Source organism: Phalacrocorax carbo, chromosome 11 (assembly GCF_963921805.1).
Source record: "Phalacrocorax carbo chromosome 11, bPhaCar2.1, whole genome shotgun sequence".
Taxonomy (NCBI): domain Eukaryota; kingdom Metazoa; phylum Chordata; class Aves; order Suliformes; family Phalacrocoracidae; genus Phalacrocorax; species Phalacrocorax carbo.
Genome location: NC_087523.1, coordinates 23,741,049 through 23,763,142, shown reverse-complemented (window position 1 = coordinate 23,763,142; position 22,094 = coordinate 23,741,049). Strand labels below are relative to the sequence as shown.

The 22,094-nt window shown below is 54.6% G+C and overlaps 2 protein-coding genes across 5 annotated transcripts in view; one reads left to right on the top strand and one right to left on the bottom strand.

The window, feature by feature from the left end:
- The window catches only part of LOC135315406 (contactin-4-like), a 73,137-nt gene that overhangs the window by 9,808 nt on the left and 41,235 nt on the right, over window positions 1–22,094 (top strand). The window lies entirely within an intron of this gene.
- LOC135315405 (uncharacterized) lies at window positions 390–20,557 on the bottom strand. Of its 4 annotated transcripts, none has more exons than XM_064463476.1 (12): window positions 20,458–20,557; window positions 18,605–18,665; window positions 13,205–13,317; window positions 11,714–12,055; window positions 8,463–8,732; window positions 8,132–8,320; window positions 6,947–7,048; window positions 6,010–6,132; window positions 5,674–5,769; window positions 5,208–5,300; window positions 2,925–3,001; window positions 390–2,135 (listed from the first exon to the last, which is right to left on the bottom strand). In XM_064463476.1, exons 3-12 carry the CDS (start codon window positions 13,236–13,238, stop codon window positions 2,088–2,090), a joined length of 1,374 nt encoding a protein of 457 aa, XP_064319546.1. In that variant the 5' UTR covers window positions 13,239–13,317; window positions 18,605–18,665; window positions 20,458–20,557; the 3' UTR covers window positions 390–2,087. The 4 variants fall into 4 exon arrangements, with proteins under 4 accessions (XP_064319546.1, XP_064319548.1, XP_064319549.1 ...); XM_064463478.1 differs by having other exon boundaries at window positions 390–2,132; XM_064463479.1 differs by having other exon boundaries at window positions 8,132–8,248; window positions 20,458–20,556.

Below are 22,094 nucleotides of genomic sequence, written 5' to 3'. Positions count from 1 at the left end.
GGTCCAGCACTCGCCGGGGCAGGGCCCATCTGTGAGCAGGGTTGGGAATAGGATGGAGCTGCCTTCTGCTTGAGGAAGCAGGGTGGGGATACACACAGAAGTGTCTGTGAGAGATATATTAGAGCAGCTATAACAAAGCAAAGAATAAAGCCAACATAAGGTAGTTTTAGAGCTGACATCCCGTCCAAGGGGGATAAAATAAAAGGACCTTGGCAGCACTTATGCCAACTTCACCTAAAATGCTACAAGCTGCAATGGAAACTGCTGAAAGGCTGTTGTGGTTTAGCCGCAGCCGGTAACTCAGCCCCACCCAGCCGCTCAGTCAATCGCTCGCTCCCCGGTGGGGTGGGGGAGAGAATCAGAAGGGTAAAAGTGAGAAAACACGTGGGTTGAGATAAAGGCAGTTTAATAGGTAAAGCAAAAGCCACGCACACAGCACAGGAAAACAAGACACTCATTCCGTCCTTCCCACGGGCAGGCAGGGGCTCAGCCATCCCCAGGAGAGCATCACGCCTAGTGGTGACTTGGGAAGACGAACGCCGTCACTCCCAACGTCCCCCTTCCCCCTCCTCCCCCCAGCTCCGTGTGCTGAGCATGACACTGTGTGGTATGGAATATCCCTTTCTTTGGCTTTGGATCAGCTCTCTTGGCTGTGCCCCCTCCCCTCCCGGCTTCTTGTGCACCCAGCAGAGCGTGGGAAGCTGGAAAGTCCTTGGCTAGTAGGGGCACCACTTAGCAACAACCAAGACATCAGTGTGCCATCAACACTAGTCTCATACCAAATCCAACACACATTCGACCAGCTAGAGTGAAGAAAACGAGCCCTATCCCAGCCGAACCCAGGACATGGCCATGGCATGAATGCGAGGTTGGTTAAGAGTCCCGTGGAAGGGAAATCAGCTCAGGCCAATGTAGCTCAGGGGTGCTTAAATACATTTTAAAAGTCCCAGCCCGAAGGTACAGAGGGATGCTGATGGAGCTGCCTTTCCTGGTCGCCCTTCCCAAAGGCCAGGCATCCTTGCTAAGGGTGGGAGTGTGGGGTCAAAGCTGTGCCCGGAGGAGCTGGCAGCAGACAAGGAAGGGCAGGAGCGAGCGTCGGACAGACAGACAAGGGCTTGGCCTGAGTTTTCTGGGGAAGGTGGTGTGACACAGGGACATTTGCCTTGCAAAACTGAGGGAAGGCAAGCTAGAGGGGAAGGTGCGATTGCAGAGCGGAGCTGCCACGCCTGAAAACCACTGGCCTGGCTCACTGCACCTTAAAAAGGGCCTTACCGAAGCAGGCGGAGGAAGGGTGCAGAAAGCAGTAGCACACATGGGTGGTGACACCAAAATCTTCACATGGACAAAGTCCAGCAGAGCTCTGCTGAACGCAAACCAGGCTCAGCTTAAAGCTTCAGCGGCAGGGCAGCTCTGGCAGCGGCACATCTCGGCAGTGCTTGGGCAGCATGGTGCGCACGTCTTGTATGCTGGAACAAATACTGACTGGGCCAGCAGCTGAAGGTGAGAGTTACTCTGATCTTCTGCAGTTGTCTACACTAAGTAATAGCAGAACCACTCCAGTTGCGACAACTCAATCAAATTCCTTGAACCACTCCAGAGCATCAGCTTTTTCCCTTGATTGACATTTGCCTGTCTTTTTGGTCTGGTTTTTTTTGTTGTTGTTGTTGTTGACTCATTAACATACTAAAAATGAAGGCACATGGTGCAACAGCATTAGTGAGGGTGGCTAACTGCCAGCTTGGAGTGTGATACAATTTCTAGCCCTTGGAAAAGCTGCCCGTGCCTGGGTGATGACCAGCACTGGCAAGAGCAGTGGCTTCTATTCTCTCTTAGCCTGGGCTTTATCGATAGAGGGCAGGGAAAGTGAGGTGGGGGGAGTATCGTTTGTCACCTGGACCTATTGCTTGGTGATCTGGGTGCAACGTTTTGGCAAGATTTTTGCCCCACGCTTGTCTTGCGAGTGCTGGGGTAGAGGCAGAGCTTACGGCTGTCTTGCTTTGGCCAACAGCAGCTTCCCAGGTCCTCGGGGCTCTTCCTCCGCTGCCCATGGTGTTTAAGCGCAGCTGCTTGGCTGGTAGAGGGATGGCTCATTGCTCCCTTTCCTGCCTCTGTCTTTGGGTTCCTTCCATCACCTGCTGAAAACACAAGGACAGTGTCCTTTGGTGGCATGAAAACGACGGGGAGCTTTTCGGCCGCACTGTGAAGCATCCCATAGCAAGCCGCGCTGCTGGGGGGGGCAGGTTGTCCCAGCCCTGGGACGAGCACCTCCTCAGCACACAGTGCCATTGCATGCCTCTTAAACATCCCAATCCCTCAAACCACCCCAGATACTGACCTGGGAGAAGGCAGTGAATCCCCCACCTCACACCACGACCCCCTCCAGAGGCGGGGGAAGGCTGCAGCTGCACGTGCACCAGTGCCCCCGAAATGCAGGGGTGCAGCGTCAGCCCCTGTGCCGACATCAAGCCTTAGCTCGGCTGCAGGAGAAATAAGGGGGAGCTCCCCTGACCCTAAAATCATTCTGGAGCCTCTGAAGTAAGGAGGCAGGAGACAAAGATGGGGCTGGGGCAAGCCTGCCCCAGCTTCAGCGAGGCTGAGCGCTGGTGGTGCTGGTGTGGGAGGGAGGGAGGTTTCTCAGAGGCAGAGCAGGGCGGAAAAGGGAGAGAGTGAAGCGACTACTGGAGGCGTGTGTATTGAGTGCTTATGTCATGGATAAAGACCTGTGGTTTTCCTTTGTGCCTTATTTGTAGGTGTTTTGGGTTATGTGTAGTAGAAGACTATGTTTTTACCCAAATCAAAGTGCAGCAGCCCTGAGAACTAGCTTCCTTGTAATTATGAATTAAATACTCATTATTAATTTAATATTCATCATTAAATAATAAGGATTTGCAATAGTGGGGAACCAGCTAATGGCAGTGAGTTACCAAGCTGTCCATGACTTCTGTGGTCTCGATCATATGCGGGTTTTTCATCACCATGCTCTTCTGCTTATTTCTGTGATCTGTAAATAAAGGAAAGGCCAAGTAACTGGTGGGTTTCCAACAACGCCACAGCAATTCTGGCCACTCCCTGCATCTCATGGGATGGGTGAAGAAAAGCTGTCTGCAGAGAGATCCATGAAAACGGAGCCTTTCACCGCACAGGGTCCCTCTGTTTCCAAAACCAGGAAAGCCCTGCTTTGGGGGGACGGGGGGAGAAGCAAGAAGGCAGCATGGAGAGTGGACTTGTGCCTATGACACCTGCCTTGCCTGCAAGCCCCGCAGTTCTAACCCGCCTCCTTTGGCTGTATGGACTAGGTGCAATGTTTCCTATACTTCAGACTTGGAAATGCTCTGTGCACTCTGGGAAAGCAAGAGAGTGTCCTTTCAGTCCTCCCCTCGAGGGCGTCCCCTCCTCAACGTGCTACTGACCTTCCTTGTCACTACTTCTCCCGAGATGCTACACGTCATCCCGCAGGCTGAGGCTGAGCCAGCATTTTTGGGAAGCCCGCTGGCATGGCCAGCCAGCCCTTGAGTCCAGGCCACCACAGAGCCTGTGCAGGGGGAGGCCAGATACAGCTGCTACTCACGGCAGTGGGGGGATTCACATGGCGAGACCACAGAAACCAGGAATGTTAAAAGGATAAACTGGGAAAACCACTGTAGACATGTGGAAATCACCTGCCTGATCTCTTCCCTCCCTTCTCAGAGCTGGAGGGAGGGAAATGAACTACCCAACCTCACTTGGCAAGCCCCACTTCACTGGGATGACTGGTCAGCGGCTCTCCTGGCTCATCCTGGACTGGATGGCCGAGCCCAGAGAGCCGTGGTGACGGAGCTAACCCCAGCTGGCGGCCGGTCACGAGCGGGGCTCCCCGGGGCTCAGCGCTGGGGCCGGCCCTGTTTAGTATCTTCATCAATGATCTGGGCGAGGGGATCGAGGGCGCCCTCAGGGAGTTGCAGATGACACCAAGCTGGGCGGGAGTGTCGATCTGCTGGAGGGCAGGAAGGCTCTGCAGGGGGACCTGGGCAGGCTGGATCGATGGGCCGAGGCCAGTTGTGTGAGGTTTAACAAGGCCCAGTGCCGGGTCCTGCCCTTGGGTCACACCGACCCCAGGCAGCGCCCCAGGCCTGGGGCAGAGGGGCTGGGAAGTGCCCGGCGGAGAAGGCCCTGGGGGTGCTGGCTGACAGCCGGCTGGGCATGAGCCAGCAGTGCCCGGGTGGCCAAGGAGGCCACCAGCCCCCGGGCTTGTGTCAGCCCTGGTGTGGCCAGCAGGGGCCGGGCAGGGATGGGGCCCCTGTGCTCGGCCCTGGGGAGGCCCCACCTCGAACGCTGGGCTCAGGTTTGGGCCCCTCGGGACAAGAAGGGCCTGGAGGGGCTGGAGCGTGTCCAGAGAAGGGCAGCGGGGCTGGGGCAGGGTCTGGAGCACAAGTGTGCTGGGGGGCGGCTGAGGGGGCTGGGGGGGTTTAGCCTGGAGAAGAGGGGGCTGAGGGGAGCCCTTCTCGCTCTCTGCAGCTGCCTGAGAGGGGCTGGAGTGAGGGGGGGGCTGGTCTCTGCTCCCAAGGCACCAGGGACAGGGCGAGAGGGAACGGCCTCAGGCTGCGTCAGGGGAGGTTTAGGTTGGGTGTGAGGGAAAATGCCTTCCCTGCCAGAGCGGTCAGGCCCTGGCACAGGCTGCCCAGGGAGGTGGGGGAGTCACCGTCCCTGGGGGGGTTCAAAAACCTTGCACACGTGGCCCTTGGGGACACGGTTTAGGAGGCCTGGGTTTGTTGGGTTAGCGGTTGGATTTGATGATCCCAGAGGTTTTTTCCAACCTTAATGATTCTATGATGAGATGTTCCCAGACCTATTTCTGTCTGTTTATCAGAGAGTTTTCTCCTCCCAGAGCTTGCCATAGCTGAGTTGTTTTTAACCAGGGTATGGCTAGGGAAGATCATGGCAGGACATTCTGGAGGAGAAACTTGCTTTCCTTGAGCATCTGTTGACAAAGCAGAGGTGCTGGAAAGGACCGCAGACCTACTGTGGCTTTCCTAAAAGGATGGACACCAGAGCTGGGTCCTCAGCTGATTTGGACTGTCCTGCTCTTTAAAAGAAAAATCTGGCTTTTGTCTAACTGAAAGCACCTTTCCTCATACCCGCTGCTGGGGGGGGTGAGAGCCGAGCCTGGGGGCTCTCGGTGTCTGAGCAGCTCGTTACGGCTCCTGGAAGGAAACTGTGGGGCTACTTACACCGCAGGAAGATGAGCAGTAGCATTATGAGGATTGTTGTTGCAGCACAGACACAGCTGACGGTCAGATCAACGGCCTCCGAGCAACCTTGCTCTGCCAAAGAGAAAAGGAGGACTTGTCAGCAGCTGCTCCTCTGGCCAACATCCCCCTTTGAACACTTAGGCACCATGAATTTAATCCACCAGGGACTTCCTATGCGACGCAGAGTGGGGATCCCTGTGTTTCAAATCACAGAGCCACGGGGACGAACCTTGCTTTGCTACGTAAGAGCTACGACCTTCCCGCTCAGCGCGAAGCTGCCACGACTGCGTCAGCTACGACAAGGCTTCTTGCAGGACCGGCCACGTGAAGCCACCTAAGGATTCCCTCTGCCCCGTGTGAAGCCCACCTCCCCCAGATGCCCCACCGCTCCCCAGAAGAAAGGTGAGCAAGGGTACGAGCGGTGCAAACCCGAGCCACCCCTTACCATGGAGCTCCTGGATATTGTGGAGAAAGAGGGTGGCGAACAACAAGTCGACAGCAAGGGTTGTGAGGGCTGTGGAGCTCTGGATGACTTGGTACCCTGGGAGAGGGAAAAATTGCTGATGGATGAGCGGAAAATGGGTAAGGAGTGCAGGCTGGCACAGGGGGGAGCTGGGCTTCAGTGGGAGGGTGAGCAAGGCATAGGCAATGTCTCTGGACGCGCACCACAGCAGCGTGCCAAGCATCTGCTCCCTCCTGTGAGTAAAAACCTACAGAGTTTACTCCTGGGCTCTTATCAGACCTTTTCCACCAGAGGTTTAGATCATAAACAGCAACTTACACATTTTGCTTTTGAAGTGGTAGAGAGCTGCTGGTCTCCACACTGCTGCTGCTCCCACCCAGGTGGTGGCTATTGCTGCAGCAAATGAGAACAGCCCAAGCAAGATGTAGACAGCAGAAAGACCTGCGGGAGCAGAAATAAACCAGAAGGTGAGATGGAAGCTGGCGGGGGCAGTGGTCTGAGAACAAGGCAAGGGAAGTTGGCCTGTGGTGACCCTGCACCCGACTGCTGCACCTGGGAGTGCAGGATCCGTCCCCCTGTGCAACGAGGCTGCGCAGCAGGAGCAGGGCTGCAGGCTGCAGCCCAGAAGGGTCCCCATGGCCTGGGGGCAGGTCTGGAGGTGGGACTGGCTGGGCGCCTCTGGCCAGGGGACCGTGACCTACAGCTGAGGACAGTTCTTACCCTGGAAGTTGGTAGCAAGCAATATTTATTATAAATGTACACATAAGCAGCAGCTTTCTTTGAACAGAGAACTGGGAGAACAGCTGCATGTTTTGGGGGGGATTTCTTTGGGCTTGATTGCCTTAATGGCTGCTTGTAGCTCAGCACGTAGCAAATGAGCACCCATGTCATGACAAATACAGGCCTCAGTCTGGGGCAGGGAAGAACTGTCTACGGAGCAGTGTTAGAACAGCTGAGTTTTGTGTTTGTCTCCTGTGGTCCCTTAAGGTCTGGTGGAAGTCGTTTCTGAACTGCTTTTTGATTTTTGAGAAGTCCTGGGGAAGGCGTAGTGGTACCTGAGGAGTGCAGAGACAAATGCAGCCCTTTGGTTTCAAAAGAGCAGAGAAAGAGGAGCCCGCAGGCTACAGAGCAGTGACGTCTAACTGCAATTTCTCCAAATCAAACACTGCTACATCAAAGACACTAAAGACCTGGAGGAAAAAGAAAGATAAAACACTGAAGCAATCAAGAACAAAGCACATTAAATTACTCCTACCTTTTTCCTGCATCCAGATGATGGACGTGGCAAGCATGAGGAGAGAGGAGATACACAGCAGCCCGTGGATGGACAGATTTAAATGTTTCTTTGCCTCTTCTCCTGGGAAAAAAGGCAAACGTACTTAGTAGCACACAAACAGGATGGGTGCAGCCTGCAAAGGGAAGATAAACAACAGCACAGGTTTTCTCTGTAAAGAACTGAATCTCTGAGGTTTAGAAACCCTGAGAAGAAAACCTGGTGAACTTTCAAGGGCTTGCTTTGACTTTAGGAGGAACCAGGAGAAACCAGCTGGATTTGGGGTTGTTCCACACTGAACCAGACACCAATTCTACCTAGTGAGACACTTTACAACCCTTCTGCTCAAGTTTTTGCCTCCTATAAGGACGTGACAAGTGCTGGATTTCCTCTGGAGACCCACTTGATGGGGGAAAGCCCACGTGGCACAAGCTCGTGCTACGAGCACCAGGCACGGAGAGCTCCTCAGGGGAGATTACCCGCAAAGGCAACGCCTAATGCCACAACCTGCGCGTGTCCCCAGTGTTAACGCTGAGAGACAAATACACATGGGAGAGCTTTCCTGCAAGCTGTAGGACTTCACCTTTGCTCTCTAGATGGTCTCCGTTATTCTGAGGGTTATTCCTGGTGGGTAGAAGCAGCAGATTACAAAGACTGTGCAGGAGGACTTGCTGTTGGCTATGTCTTTAGGTTTGTTTTCTGTTAATCAATATGTGTGTTGCTTCTGAAATGCCCACATTAACCTGTACGGTACTCTGGTATGGATCCAATGCCATGACCCAAACACCAGTGTGCTTGGTCACCAAAACCCGAGACATGACCTTTGGCCAGCTCCAGGCAAGAAGGCTCTTCCCATGCAGCCTGTGTCCCCTGCACATTTTATTTCTCCCCAGGAATGGGAGAGGACGAGTCATATTCTTGGTACTGTGACGTTTTTGGCTCCATCTCTCGCAAAGCCATTTGGGATTAGCTGTTTCTAGGGAGTTTTATTCTCTGAGCAAGCTACAGAGGCATAAGAAATGCACGAGCTGAGCACATTCCCTCCCACTACCGAAGTGAACTGGTACAGGGGAGAGGGAACTTGGCCAGGCTTTCTGCTGTCTGCCCTGTCCATCGTGGGAGAGAAGGGTTCGGGCTGGGGGGCTGGGGTGCAGTCCTGGCACTCACCGTAGCTGTGGTCTCTGGGCTGACAGAGCAGGATAACGAAGGTGACGGTGGAGACGGTGACGAACATCAGTGTGACGACGACCAGCTTCTGCATGTGGTGTAGAGGAGGCGTGAGACCTGCAAGGCAGGGCAGGAGGGAAACCCCATGCTGGGGGCAGCCCCGCAACACAAAGTGGCGATCCCAGGAAACTGCAGAATGGTAGACAACCTGAGGGACAAGTCCTGGGGCCTCCTTGCTCAGGAAAGCCCATGAAAGACAGTTGTACCCTGCAGGGTGGACCTGCAGCAACATGATGAACTGCTGGACCCACCAAGGCAGGGCAAGGCTAACCTGTCACCACCAGGTTCCGGGCTTCCTCCTTCCAGCTTATTGCGTTGCTGACGTTGCAGGAGTAGGAGCCACAGTCTGACTTCTCTGCTTTCCTTATCTGCAGCTTGGTGATGTTTTCAGAGAGCAGACAGAACTTTTCAGGGGGAAGGGGATGTCCATCCTTCTTCCAGGAGATGGAAGTCACTGTTCCTTCTGGCACCATGCAGACCAGCTCAATGGGCAAACCTACTGGGTTCAACCTGAACTGGAGCTCAGGCTGGGGCACAGGCTCTGGAAAGAGGAAAGCAGCATGGTAGCACTTGCAAAAAGCATGAGTACTGCCTTGCTTTGGACCTGAAAACTGGCCAACATGCAAGAATACCAAGCCCCATGGGGACTGAGCAGGTCCTTCCCTCCCGATTTACAACCCAGGTCGGTCTGGAGAGAGAGAAGATACTGCAGGAGCAGGGCAACATCTACCAAGTTCAAAGCAGAAAGCAGATGTCCCCATCCCTGCCACCACCCCACCCCTAGGATGGACACTACCAACCCCTGGAGATCAGGCACGGCACCCTGGGCTCAGGGATACCGACCCAAAAGAGCCGCAAGTTGGGATTATGCTGGGAAGAGATGACAGGGGCTTTCTGGACGCTGGCTGCCATGGGGTGTCCCAAGAGAAGAGGGCTTTACCCACACAGCAGTGGCACAGTGACATATGGGAGGGGTCGAAGAAGTCATGAAGTCCAGCCAAAGAGCGGCAATGTGGGACTCCGCTGCTGCCTGCGTCTAAACGGGTCCAACTCCACGTGGGCCAGGGCACAGAGAAGCAAGCCTTGCATGCTGGAGACCCCTGCCACGTGCAAAAGGAGGGCTGACCCCGTCCCTCAGCTAAGGCCTTGTTGCCTGCACCAGGTGCGGCTGCTCTTAACTACACCTGGACTTCCACTGAATAGCTCCCACATGCTCCTGAGGTCCTTCATCCCTGGATGACCTACATGCTCATGTAGTGATGCTGAGCTCTAGGAAAGGGCAGTTCAAAACAGGGTGAGCTCTCATTTCTGTTTATCTTTCAGCGAAATTCAGAGGCAGAGAAAGGCAATGCTGGCGTGAAGGTAGGCAGTCTGCAAGGCCCGGAGCTCCTGCAGGGAGCCACAGATCAGCCACATCTGCCTGGCAGACCCACCCTCTAGTGAAAAGCATTCATAAACCCAGCTGATCTCAGGATCTGATCCTGAAGGGGTTAGTGGGGCAATTGGTGAGGCAGCAGCTTATTCTGGGATTGCTGGCCCCAGCTCCAAGGGACCAGCCACAACCTGCAGGTCCTGAGTTTCTCAAATCATTACCATGGCGTTTGTTTTGCTCATCAGATGTGAGCAGAAATCCCTTCTCTTGAGGGAATTTTATGCCATACACTTCCTGTGAGTGGCTGTCCATGACAAAACAACTAGATAAAAGTTAAGGCAGGAGGTGTCCCCCGTTCCGTCACTCCAGGATGAAGGCACCATGCAGCCTGATGTCCCAACCAGGAGCAAAACCCATAGCTGGAAAAAACCCTCTGGCATTTCCCAGCAGCTCCAGTCTGTGTCTTTCAAGGCAGCGATGATACCAGAAATCCTCCTCCAATCTGGGACTTGCTGCTCCAGCTGGATGCACGTAAGCCCAATGGGATTCATCCCAGGGTACCGAAGGAGCTAGCTGATGTTATCACGGGACCCCTCTCCATCATTCTTCAGTGGGCTTGGGCTTGGGAGAGGTCCCAGGCAACTGGAAGCTGGCAAATGTTGTCCCAGTTTTCAAGAAGGGTAAGGAGAAAGACCCTGGTAATTACAGGCCTGTCAGTCTCACTTCAGTGCCTGGACAAATTATTGAGAAGGATATTCTGGGAGCTATTGAAGTACACTTGAGACACAATGCAGTCATTGGCCAAAGCCAACATGGGTTCACGAGGGGAAAGTTCTGCTTAACTAATTTAATCTCCTTTTACAACAAGGTCACCCACCTAGTTGACCAAGGGAAGCCAGTAAATATAGTTTTTTTTGAATTTTAGCAAAGCCTTTGATACTGTCTCTCACAGCATCCTTCTGTGACGGGTGTCGCAGCACACAGCTAGACAAGTCCATAAGATGTTGGGTGAGCAACTGATTGACAAGTCGGGCTCAAAGAGTTGTAGTACATGGGGTGACATCAGGCTGGTGGCCGGTCACCAGTGGGGTTCTCTGGGACTCAGTTTTAGGGCCAGTGCTCTTTAATGTTTTTATAAATGATCTGGATGCAGGAGTCGAATACATATCAAGTAAGTTTGCTGATGATACCAAACTAGGAGGAGCTGTGGACTCCCCTGAGGGTAGAGAGGCCTCACAGAGAGATCTGGATAGACTAGAGAGCTGGGCAATCACCAACCGTATGAAATTCAATAAGAGCAAGTGCCGGATTCTCCATGTGGGATGGGGTAATCATGGTTATACGTACAAAGTGGGGGACGAGAGGCTGCAGAGCAGCCCCTCGGAAAGAGATCTGGGGGTTTGGGTTGATGGCAAGTTGAATATGAGTCAACAGCGTGCCCTGGCAGCCAAGGGGGCCAACCGAGTCCTGGGGTGCATCGAGCACAGCATCGCCGGCCATCGAGGGGGGTGGTTGCCCCTCTCTGCACTACACTGGCGTGGCCCCACCTCAAGTGCTGTGTGCGGTTGGGGCACCTCAATACGAGAAGGACATCAAACTATTAGAGTGTGTCCAGAGGAGGTGACCAAGATGATGAAAGGGCCCGAGGGCGAGACTTACGAGGAGCGGCTGAGGTCACTTGGCTCGTGCAGCCTGGAGAAGGGAAGGCTGAGCAGTGACCTCATCGCTAAGGGGTGACCTCACGCAGCCTCCACCTTCCTCAGGGGGGCAGCAGAGGGAACGTGCTGGTCTCTCTCTGGTGACCAGCGACAGGACATGAGGAAACGGAATGAGGCTGCGCGAGGGGAAGTTCAGATCGGACACTAGGGAAAGGTTCTTCTCTGAGAGGGTGGTTGCTCACGTCACCAGGCCTGTCAGAGGTCGGGGAGCATCTGGATGATGCTTTTAGTCATCCGGTTTAGTGTTAGGTAGCCCTGCGAGGAGCAGGGAGTTGGACTCGGTGATCCTAATGGGTCCCTTCCAGCTCGAGATACCCTATGATTCTATGACTCTGGTCGTAGAACGCTGGTTGCCATCTTGTGGACTTGTCTGCTGCACCGACTGGCTAATCCTTGGCTGAGAAAACCATCCTCTCAACACATTTGACTTACTGATAACTTCAAGGAGGGTTGTCCGAGTTTTATCCCTCATCAGATCAACTGTTGCTTTATAGATGCCACTGTCTGCCTCTTGTAACCTCTGCAGGAGGATCGAGCCATTCTTTGGATAGAAAATCACTCTGCCTTTGTAAGCTGGGTAAATGTTCGGAGACGGGCTATCTGCATAGTACTGCAGGATGAACTCAGGGGTGGTGTTTCTTATATATTCCCACTCGGTGAACTTTCTGTTCTTGACATCTGGCGCATGCATCAGCGCAGAGGATCCTTCAGCTGCGACTCTTCTTTCTGTGGTTTCCACCACTGCAGAGGAGCCGTGCAAAACCAGCAACAAGTCTGGAAACAGGAGAAATGCCAGAACAGGATGGGTCAGTTCTAAAGCAAAAGCCACAGAGCAATTTAATTTGCTTGTACTTCTTTTCTTTTGTGGTTTGGTGTTTTTTTTTTTTGGTACAAGTTCCCAACTGATTTCCCTAAAGTGTTATGTCACATGTGTGATTTCCTTCCTCCTTTGTCAAGGCAAAACCTAACATTTTTGTTGGTGTGTTATATAAACGCTTCATAGCTAGTTAAGACAATTCCTTGCCCTTTGGAATGAAAATTATGGGAATCGGGACTTTTTGGCATTTTCTGCCCATCAGGAGTTGCTAACAGGGACCATAATCAGTGTGGCTTCACCCCTGGATCTCAAGTTGCTCCCTTGGCACCTGAAAGGAAGAGTATTGCTTGGAAAACAAGCTCTGAAATGCACTTTGTTGGGCTGTTGTAGTCCTGGCTGCTGAATAACAGGTGTCTGAAAGCTGAGCTTTCTGAATGCTAAAACCTACAGGTGTTTTTAGCCTCGGCCTCACCATCCTCTCAAGAGGAGGGTAAGCCCTGCAAAACTGATGCTCCCGCTCAGCGAGGCACCCAGCGACCCTGTGCATCTGGAAGGTGCAAATTCATCATGCATTCACATTTCCCGACACCTCTGAGTAATGCAACGGCTGGTGTAAAATGACTTAGCAAGTGGAAAGTCACGTCTGGTATCTCCAGCCCCCGGATCCACCAGAGCTGTCATCCTAGAGCTGCTTTTAGCATATTTAACAGTTTAAGCTGGTTGTTGAAGAGGGAACAAGCTACAGGAACAGAGCGCAAAAGGAAAGCTTGTCTAAGCAAAGAGGAAAGATGATGGAGGGGAGGCTCAGGAAAGGGTACCAGAGGGTACACCATGGTGGGAGAGCAGAGAAGAGGCTCACAGGGAAGCAATCCTTAGGCGTACAGTGGAGGAGAGCTGCTTGTAAGAAGTGGTGGTACCCAGGTACGGTGATGCTGCAGCACTGGAAGGAGGCACCTGCCGGGATGGCACCCAGAACACATGCCTTTACCAACACGGCAGCAGAGCAGAGCAGGGATGCAAGAAGAGCACAGAAATGCTGCAGGCATAGGCTCCAAAGGAGGTGCGCAGCCAGTGAAATCCCCACACAACTCCCTTTTCATACTCACAGCCTATGATGGCCATCTGCAGCCAGGTTAACATGGTAAAGCCCTGCAGGCTCCTTCAAACAAGCATGAGGGATGAACTCCTCCTGCAGCGACGTGCTCTTGGAATGGCCACTCTAGGCATAGAATCATAGAATCATTAAGGTTAGAAAAAACCTCTGGGATCATCAAATCCAACCGCCAACCCAACACCCCCAGGCCTCCTAACCCATGTCCCCAAGGGCCACGTCTACATGTCTTTTGAACCTCCCTAGGGATAGTGACTCCCCCACCTCTCCGGGCAGCCTGTGCCAGGGCCTGACCCCTCTGGCAGGGAAGGCATTTTCCCTCACACCCAACCTAAACCTCCCCTGACGCAGCTTGAGGCCGTTCCCTCTCATCCCATCACTGGTGCCTTGGGAGCAGAGACCAGCCCCCCCCTCACTCCAGCCCCTCTCAGGCAGCTGCAGAGAGCGAGAAGGGCTCCCCTCAGCCTCCCCTTCTCCAGGCTAAACCCCCCCAGCCCCCTCAGCCGCCCCCCAGCACACTTGTGCTCCAGACCCTGCCCCAGCCCCGCTGCCCTTCTCTGGACACGCTCCAGCCCCTCAAGGCCCTTCTTGTCCCGAGGGGCCCAAACCTGAGCCCAGCGTTCGAGGTGGGGCCTCCCCAGGGCCGAGCACAGGGGCCCCATCCCTGCCCGGCTCCTGCTGGCCACACCAGGGCTGACACAAGCCCGGGGGCTGGTGGCCTCCTTGGCCACCCGGGCACTGCTGGCTCATGCCCAGCCGGCTGTCAGCCCCCACCCCCAGGGCCTTCTGCGCCGGGCACTTCCCAGCCCCTCTGCCCCAGGCCTGGGGCGTTGCCTGGGGTCGGTGTGACCCAAGGGCAGGACCCGGCACTGGGCCTTGTTAAACCCCATACAGTGACTTGTGAGTGTCCAGGTGGAGCAGCAGGTCCTAAACTGCTTCCTCCTGGAATATGCGGTGTTTGTTCTACTCCCCGTCCCTGCCTCCCAGCTCCAGGGGCTGGATGCCCCGGGGATAACTGGTCTGATGGTTAAAGACCGAGGCAAAGAAGGCATCGAGTACCTCAGCCTTTTCCTCATCCTCTGTGTCCATGTTCCCCCCGCATCCAATAGAGGACAGAGATCCTCCCTGGCTCTTTTTGTTGTTAATGTGTTTGCCAAAACACTTTTTGTTATCCCTTACAACAGTGGCCAGACTGAGCTCTAGCTGGGCTGTTGCCTGTCTAGTTTTCTCTCTGCATGGCCCAACGAGATCCCTGCACTCCTTGAGTTGCCTGCGCCTTCTTCCAAAAATGGCAAACTCTCCTTTTTGTCTGAGCGCCAGCCAAAGCTCCCTGTTCAGCCCGGCCGGTCGTCTTGCGGCGCTCGGGGACAGCGCGCTGCTGCGCCTTTCAGGCGTCCTTCCTGAAGGATTCCCGGCCTCCGGACCCCTCTGCCCTTCAGCACTGCCCCCCGAGGGACTCTCCCAGCCGGAGCCCTGCGCAGGCCAGAATCCCCCTCCGGAATCCCTCGTAGCGTTTGGCTGACCCCCCTCCGCACTTCTCTGGGAATCGAGACCTCTGTCACGTCATGGTCGCCGAGGCCCAGGCGGCCTCCGACCGCCACGTCCCCAGCAGCCTTCTCTGTGTGTGAAGAGCGGGGCAGGCCAGGCAGCTCCCCGCTGGGGTCCCCGACCCCCTGCCTCAGGAGGTTATCTTGTCTTCCACACGCTCCAGGAACCTCCCGGACGGTTTCTTCTCTGCTGTGTTGTATTTCCAGCAGACCTCGGTGAATGAAGCCCCCCACGGGAGCAAGGGCTAGCGACCGTGAGACTTCTGTGTGCTTCGGCGTTGGTGCGCTGGAGCTGGGCTAGCACAGGCATGATGGATGGGCCTGTGAAGGGCACTGTGAAAAGCACCACTGGCATCCGCCATGCAGGTGTTGGGAAAGGCAAAGGGTGCTCAGTGCGGCGATGGGGGAGCCCCCAACCTTCCCCGCGTGTCCCCACAGCACCGGCACCTCCGCAGGCGCACAGGCTGAAGCAGGGGGTTGCTGTATGGCAGCCGAGCCCACGCCACTTGTAACAGCACAGCGAAACCATCACAGTCACATCTGTGTTCAGCACCAATTCACCACAGTGATTAAAAAAAAAGAAAGCTCTCCACACAAAGACCAACAAGATCCAACAGCATCAAGACGGGCACAGGCGCGGCAGTTATTGGGGGGAGAAGAGTGGCTGGCCACTTTCTGCAGCCCTTCCTGTGTGCTGCAGCTTTACAATGCTAGCAAGTACAGCCCTGCCTCGTCCCTTTAGTATTTGTTTTTGCACCTGCTGGCTGTGAAATGCCCCACTTATTTAGCAAACACCTCCACAGCCTCCCAGGGTAGCAGAAGCCACACGCGCTCACACCTTGCTGCCTACACAAGCACTTTTGTCTTCTCAGGTTTAGCCCATTTCCTCACTTGCTCGAGCAGCCCTGACCCTCGTCCCGTGGCATGGACTGAATCTAGGCTCCGCATCTGCCTTATGCATCGCCTTCACGACTCTGAGAACCTCCATCCCATCCCCTTTCCCACCCTGCTTCTCCAACCTGAAGGCTCCCACACTTTTCAGTCTCTCCTTGCAAGCTCTTGATCATTTTGGCTGCTGTTCTCTGGGTCTTCTCCAACTTTTTCCAGAGACCTTTTGCCTTAGTTCCTTCATGACAGAGGCTGCCACACACCCCGCACCAATCGGTGGGCATGAGGGAGCTCGAGAGCAACCTGCCTTCCTCCAACACGCCTCACAATGGGGTGGTATTTGAACAGGAACAGCGCTTGGAGCTGGTCTGCAGACCCAAACAGAAAGCTTTGGCATTTGGACAACAGGGAGTGCTTTCACTGTCGGGTTTTGCAAGGCTCTGGAGCGAGGGGGAGGGTGGAGGACAGTGGGAAAGTGGGCAGTGGGACAATTGTTTGCCTCAGCCGGGGCCAGGGGAGATCAAGATGGCCTGGTTTTAGAAACAGCCTGAGGCTGGCGGAGACTAAAGCAGAGGCCTTCTGAGGCAGCGGCGTGGAGGTGTGTTTAAGGCTGAGCTCCCTCCCAAGAGGCATCACCACCTGGCAGCATCCAGAATTCCTCTGGGGAATCCGGCAAACAGCAGAGCAGCATCTGAAAGGGAAGCTGTCTCCACCGCGGCGCTGCCCATGTGCCCAGCGTGCTCTCCCGGACCCAGCCAAGCAGCCCCCCAGCCCAGACCTCCGAGGCCAAGGAGGGGAAGAGGGCAAAAAAGAAAACCCCAGAACCCAAGGGAGGAGAAAGCAGCCAGGGGATGTCATGTTCATCCCTGCAATGGAGACCTCCAGCCCAGGCCGTCCCCACCACCAGAGGAGCCAACTGCACGGCCCTGGCTTCTGCCGTGCTCAGAGGAATTCCGGAAACAAAGTTCTGGAGAGAAACACCAGAGTTAAGGGTGATTTAGCTTCTGTGCAGCTAAAATTTACATTATCTGGGACAGCGTGGCTGCTGCAGGCTGCAAAGCCATGCCAACGCATAGAAAGCTGGCTATTTGAATGCCTTTGTGTCTTCCATGAACTCCTAGGTGTGCTATTCCTAGGTTAGCGGGTACACGGACACCATGAAAAATCCTGTAATTTCTGTTGAAGGATTTCCTCCCAGCTGGCATTTTATCTGCTTGTTAACCAACGGTCCAACTGGAAGTCGAGAACAAGCAGGAGACTACGTCTTCTTCTGCTTTGTAAAATACCTGAGATCCTGGGAGGGGAGTTTGAGAGAGGAAGGTTGCGGGGCTAAAATTAGCCTCTTTTTTTTTTTGGCCATTTCTCTGGTATCCTCCTGCTCTTTCAGGCTTGGGCAATAACTGTTTGTGGCTTTTGACAGCAAAACGAGAACTATATTTTGTTTTATATCTCACAGGGCTGCTTTAAGGATATAAGAACAATAGCTGTGGAAAAAGCACTTATATGCACTGGAAATGGATGGTTTCCTTTATCCCGCCAGGATAAGGTCAGAGATTTTATCCAAGCAAATGCAAATAATTGTGGAAATGACCTTTTTCCTGCAGCTGGGTACGACAGCCCCTCCCTGTGCCTATGGAGAGGGGAAAACACTTATCCCAGGAGATGGAGAATAAGGTGTATTTGGAAGGAGGGCATGTACCGCACCTCCTGCTCGAAGTGCTGCTGCTTTTCTGCAAAATGAATCCCTCCTCCTCCTCCCTTCTCCCCTCCACCAGCAGAGCAGGACTCCTCAGATACAGGGCTGGGGAAATGGATGAGAGCTGTCGGGTAAAGAGACGCCCACGCAAGGCGGAGGGTGGGTTAGACTTGCCTGCGATCGCAGGGGCTGTTTTATCTCTTGCAGAGAACCTCTCGGCTCACGCAGGGCGTTAACACGGTTGGACATTTGCAGTCCGAGAGGCGGCTGCAAACGCGAACCAACGCTTTTGGTAAGGGGCACATTTTTTCAGAAGTTTTCAGGGAATCTTATGTGAACAGGCAGAGGCATCGGACTTGGAGATGCACATACCTAAGGCTGTCATGTTTTCCCCTTGGCCTCTAGCACCATTGCTCTGCTGTGTTATCTTTCATTTTTACAAAATTCACATGGAAAAGCTGAAAGAGAAGCACGCTGCAGCCTTCTGGAGTTTTACAAAGACATCTTTTTAAGAAATATTTTATGATCTTTGTTACGAGGCATGCATGCGGTACTTGAAAAACATATCTGAGGCACTCCAGCCTCTCATGCAGCCTTTCATAGGATATGCATCAGCTGTTTTTTGGCTGCAATGGAAAAGCTTATTATGTGAGCTGGAGCTATGATATCACTCAGACACCACATATTTCTAAACAAAAATGTCATGTGGGAGTAAGGGAAGCTTCCCAGCACTACAAAGCCCTTCCAATGCTTTGACCACTGTTGAGGACATTAACTGACCTTTTGCTAGCAAGGCAGCGAGTCCTTCCTGCTGCTGGAGAGGGGCGAGAGGCTCCCTCAGGGATGGGGGGGGGGCAAAGAAAGGCTCTGCCTGTTTTGTAACTGCCTCCTCATCCTCTGGCGGTTTGCATGGGGCACAGACGTTGGCAGCTGCCAACGGCTAAGCGAGACAAAGGGGCCTGTTGTGGTCTGGCAAAGCGAGCGGCAGCTGCACAGGGAGCAAGGCCAACGCAATCAGCGCGGACGCAGGGGCTCGGCTGCTTAGCTCTGGTTATCATTTCGCCGGTACCCCCGCAGTCATGCTAGGAGACTAAACGTGACAGTTAAAGAGGAAACATGGTCTTTATCGGTCCCTAATGAAAGGAGGAGTGGGGAAACACTTGGGTTAGGCCTTATCTGAGCACGGGACAGGGGCTCCGTGAGTGTTATCTGCAGGGGCTGGCTGGCCCCACATGGGATGGGGCTGCTCAGAAAATATCTTTACCTGGAGGCATGTCTCCCGAACGAGCCAGTCAACACCGGTTCCTGCAGAAGGGTGCCGGGTCCTCCTGCATAACACATGAGTTTATATTAGCAGTCATTAAAAGGATGCACTTCCCCTGACCTAGGCTAATGGATAATTAGAGCTTGTAATGACAGACCTTGCGATGGGAAGAAAGGGGTGATTTGCAAGGACAAAGGCCGCACATCAGGTAGCGGAGGCACCTGTGGTAACTGGCTGGTACCACCAGGCCCTCGATAACGATGTGTGACAAATGTTTGCTCTGTGACAACAGTGACACTGTGCTCTTCCTGCTTCTACGAAAAGCCCTTACTGCAAAATTATAAGGAATGATGTTTGGTCCTCCCCCACGTAAAAAAAAAAAAGGCAGCAAATCATCCTATTATAAGTCATCCCACAACTTGGTATGATTAAATATCACATGAGCAAATATGAAAGCCTACTGAGAAATGTCTAGCTATACTCTCAGTCTCACATCTGCTAAGGCAGAGCAAAGCAAATGGCAACAGGGAAACTGCCGCTACTGATGACAAAGAGGAAAACTGTAAAATGCTACTTAGCAGTACTGGTTTGCATGGAAGGGAAAATACCTTCTGCTAGAACCCCAAGTTTGCTGTAAACAGCAGGACTGTCATGAAGGTATCGTCACAGCAGATACGAACTGTGAGAACCTAAAAATTTCACAGATTTGTGCTCAAACCAGAAGTGAGAGCAACGAAAAAAGAAGCAGGTGTAATACCCATCTAGAAAAGGACAGTTTTATGCATGAGTGCCAATCTAAATAAACCAAGAAATCCCCTTTCTCATAAACAAATTATGAGTTATTTCAAAGACTTTTTTAACTTTACCCTGGCCTTTTATAATGCTCTTCCCATCCTGCAGTCAGGACAGACAAATTAAGCTCAGCAGAGTCCTGGGACCAAGTAGCCCAAATCCACGTGCAAAAAGCCACCAAACCCAACCGCAAGTGCCACGGTGAGTTCCTCCACGTGCGAGGGGGCTTCAGCCAGCCACCGGTCCGCTACCCGCAGAGCGGCCGGCTCCGATGGGGCCGGTGGCGTGGGTGAACAGGGCTCAGCAGGTAGCTGGGCAAAGCCAGCGGACGCACGGTCGCAGCGGCGAGGCTGCAAACGCTCGAGCAGAGCTCTCTGTGCGCGTAACCAGGGAAGGGACCGGGGGCAGAGGCGCGTTGTTTAGGAGCTATATAAACAGCACCGTAAGGACTTCGGAGAAATCTGCCTGCCTGTAAGAATTTGTTTAATATTTCTGGTGCTGGTTAGGAGGGGAAAGCGGAGCCTTGGGAGCAGAGCCCAGATCCAGGTGGGGAATAACGCCTGTGGCCCACAGGGAAGTGCCCAGGGGGGGAGTCTTCTGGCCCCTGTCTCCTGTCTCGTCCCTCCATCCCTGTTGCTCCGGTAGCCATCCCTATCACTCCAGTACACATCCCTATCACTCCAGTCCCCAGCACCACCTCTCTAGTCGCTGGCACCATGGGACCACTATCTAGCCCCCGCTCCAGCCGCCCCCCCAGACCCCGCTCCCGCTCCGCTCCCCCCGCTCCGCTCCCGCCGCTCCCCCCGCTCCGCTCCCGCCGCTCCCCCCGCTCCGCTCCCACCGCTCCCGCCGCTCCGCTCCCCCCGCTCCGCTCCCCCCGCTCCCCCCGCTCCGCTCCCGCCGCTCCCGCCCCCGCTCCGCTCCCCCCGCTCCGCTCCCGCCGCTCCCGCCCCCGCTCCGCTCCCCCCGCTCCGCTCCCGCCGCTCCCGCCCCCGCTCCGCTCCCCCCGCTCCGCTCCCGCCGCTCCCGCCCCGCCGGAGCCCACACCGGCCCTCCGCAACACTCACCGTGGCACCGGGGCTGCAGCCCGGCCGGCCCCGGCCCCGCCGCGGGGTGCGAAGGGGCGGCCGCTCTCTGGGGCGGGCTGTGCCTGAACTCTTTGCCCCCGCCCCTGGCGCAGCTGCTGGTGATGAATGAGATGTTTCCCCTGCTCCACTGCAACGAGCTCTCCAGGGACCTGGACCTTCAGGTTTCCACTCCACAGGAGACATTTCGGCTCCAGGAAACATCTCCAACCTAGCCCCGTCCCCCAGGTCTTCTGGCTCCTCACTAAATGCCTTCTGCACCCACCACCGTCGCACCTGGCAAGCTGATCTTTTGACAGTCTCTTGTAGCATCCTCATCGCCAAGTCCGGGTGGGATCGGTGGGCAGTGGGGTGGGCTGAAAACCAGCTGACCAGCCAGGCCCGGAGGGCTGTCGCTAACGGTGCATCCCGGGGGTTGGTGGTGGGGCCGGTCCCGTTTAACATCTTCACTGGCGACCTGGAAGATGGTCAGTGTACCGAGGCTGCAAAGCTGGGATGAGCGGCTGGTACACCTAAGGGATGTGCTGCCACCGAGAGGGACCGCAACAGGCTGCAGAAATGGGCTAGAGAGGGACCTCTTGCAATTCAACCAGGGGCCATGCGAAGTCCTGCCCCTGGGGAGGAACAACCCCAGGCGCCAGGACACGTAGGGGCTGGCTGCTGGGAAGCAGCTCCGCAGAGCCTGGGGGTCCTGGTGGGCTCTGTCTTGACCATGAGCCAGCAACGTGCTCGTGCAGCAAAGGTGGCCAGCGGTGTCCTGGGCTGCATTAGGAGGAGCATCGCTGCAGGTCGAGGGATGTGGCCCTCCTCCTTTGCTCACCGCTGGTGAGTCCCCACCTGGAGCGCTGGGTCCAGTTCTGGGCTCCCCAGCACAGAAAGGACAGGGTTTTACTGGGGAGAGTCCAGCAAAGGGCCACAAAGGTGATTCTGGTACTGAAGCATCTCTCCTCTGAGGAGAGGCTGGGGCAGCTGGGACTGTTCTGCCCAGAGGAGAGAAGGCTCAGGGGGGCTCATCAAGGGAGATAAATGTCTGAAGGGGGTCTGTAATGAAGGAGCCAGACTTCTCAGCGGTGCCCACTGGCAGTCCAGGAGGCGATGGGCACACATTGCAAAGCAAATTAAATCCAAATAAGAAAGCGCTGTCTTACTATGAGGGTGGCGGCGGTGTGCTGGCACAGGTTCCAAGAGGTTGCAGCGTCTCCAACCCCGTCAGCATTCAAAAGCCATCTGAAGACAGTCCTGAGCAACCATGCACCTCAGCATGTCTAGTTTAGCCTGCTAGATTAAATCAAACACACTAATATTTTTTTAGCCTTAATGGTATTACAGAAAAACCAGAGGCTCTGCTGATGGGAGCTACGCAAACAAAGTCAATAAACAACTTGAATTGAGTGCTGCCAGGGTAACAGGAGATAAGGCTCGGAGATACATAGAAGCCTAGAATCCTAGAATCGTTAAGGTTGGAAAAGACCTCTAGGATCATCAAGTCCAACCCCCAACCCAACACCCCCAGGCCGCCTAAACCATGCCTTTAAGTGCCACGACTACATGGTTTTTTGAAACCCCCCCCCAGGGATGGTGACCCCAGCACCTCTCTGGGCACCTGTCTGGCC

What these genes read in the sequence shown, in the direction of transcription:
- LOC135315405 (XM_064463476.1), bottom strand. Translation starts at nt 13,238, where the DNA reads ATGTTAACCTGGCTGCAGATGGCCATCATAGGCT. An exon ending in GCAGATGGCCATCATAGGCT is followed by an intron (nt 12,056 to 13,204) that starts GTGAGTATGAAA and finishes TCCTGTTTCCAG; the next exon opens with ACTTGTTGCTGGTTTTGCAC. An exon ending in CCACTTCAAAAGCAAAATGT is followed by an intron (nt 5,770 to 6,009) that starts GTAAGTTGCTGT and finishes TCCCTCTCCCAG; the next exon opens with GGTACCAAGTCATCCAGAGC.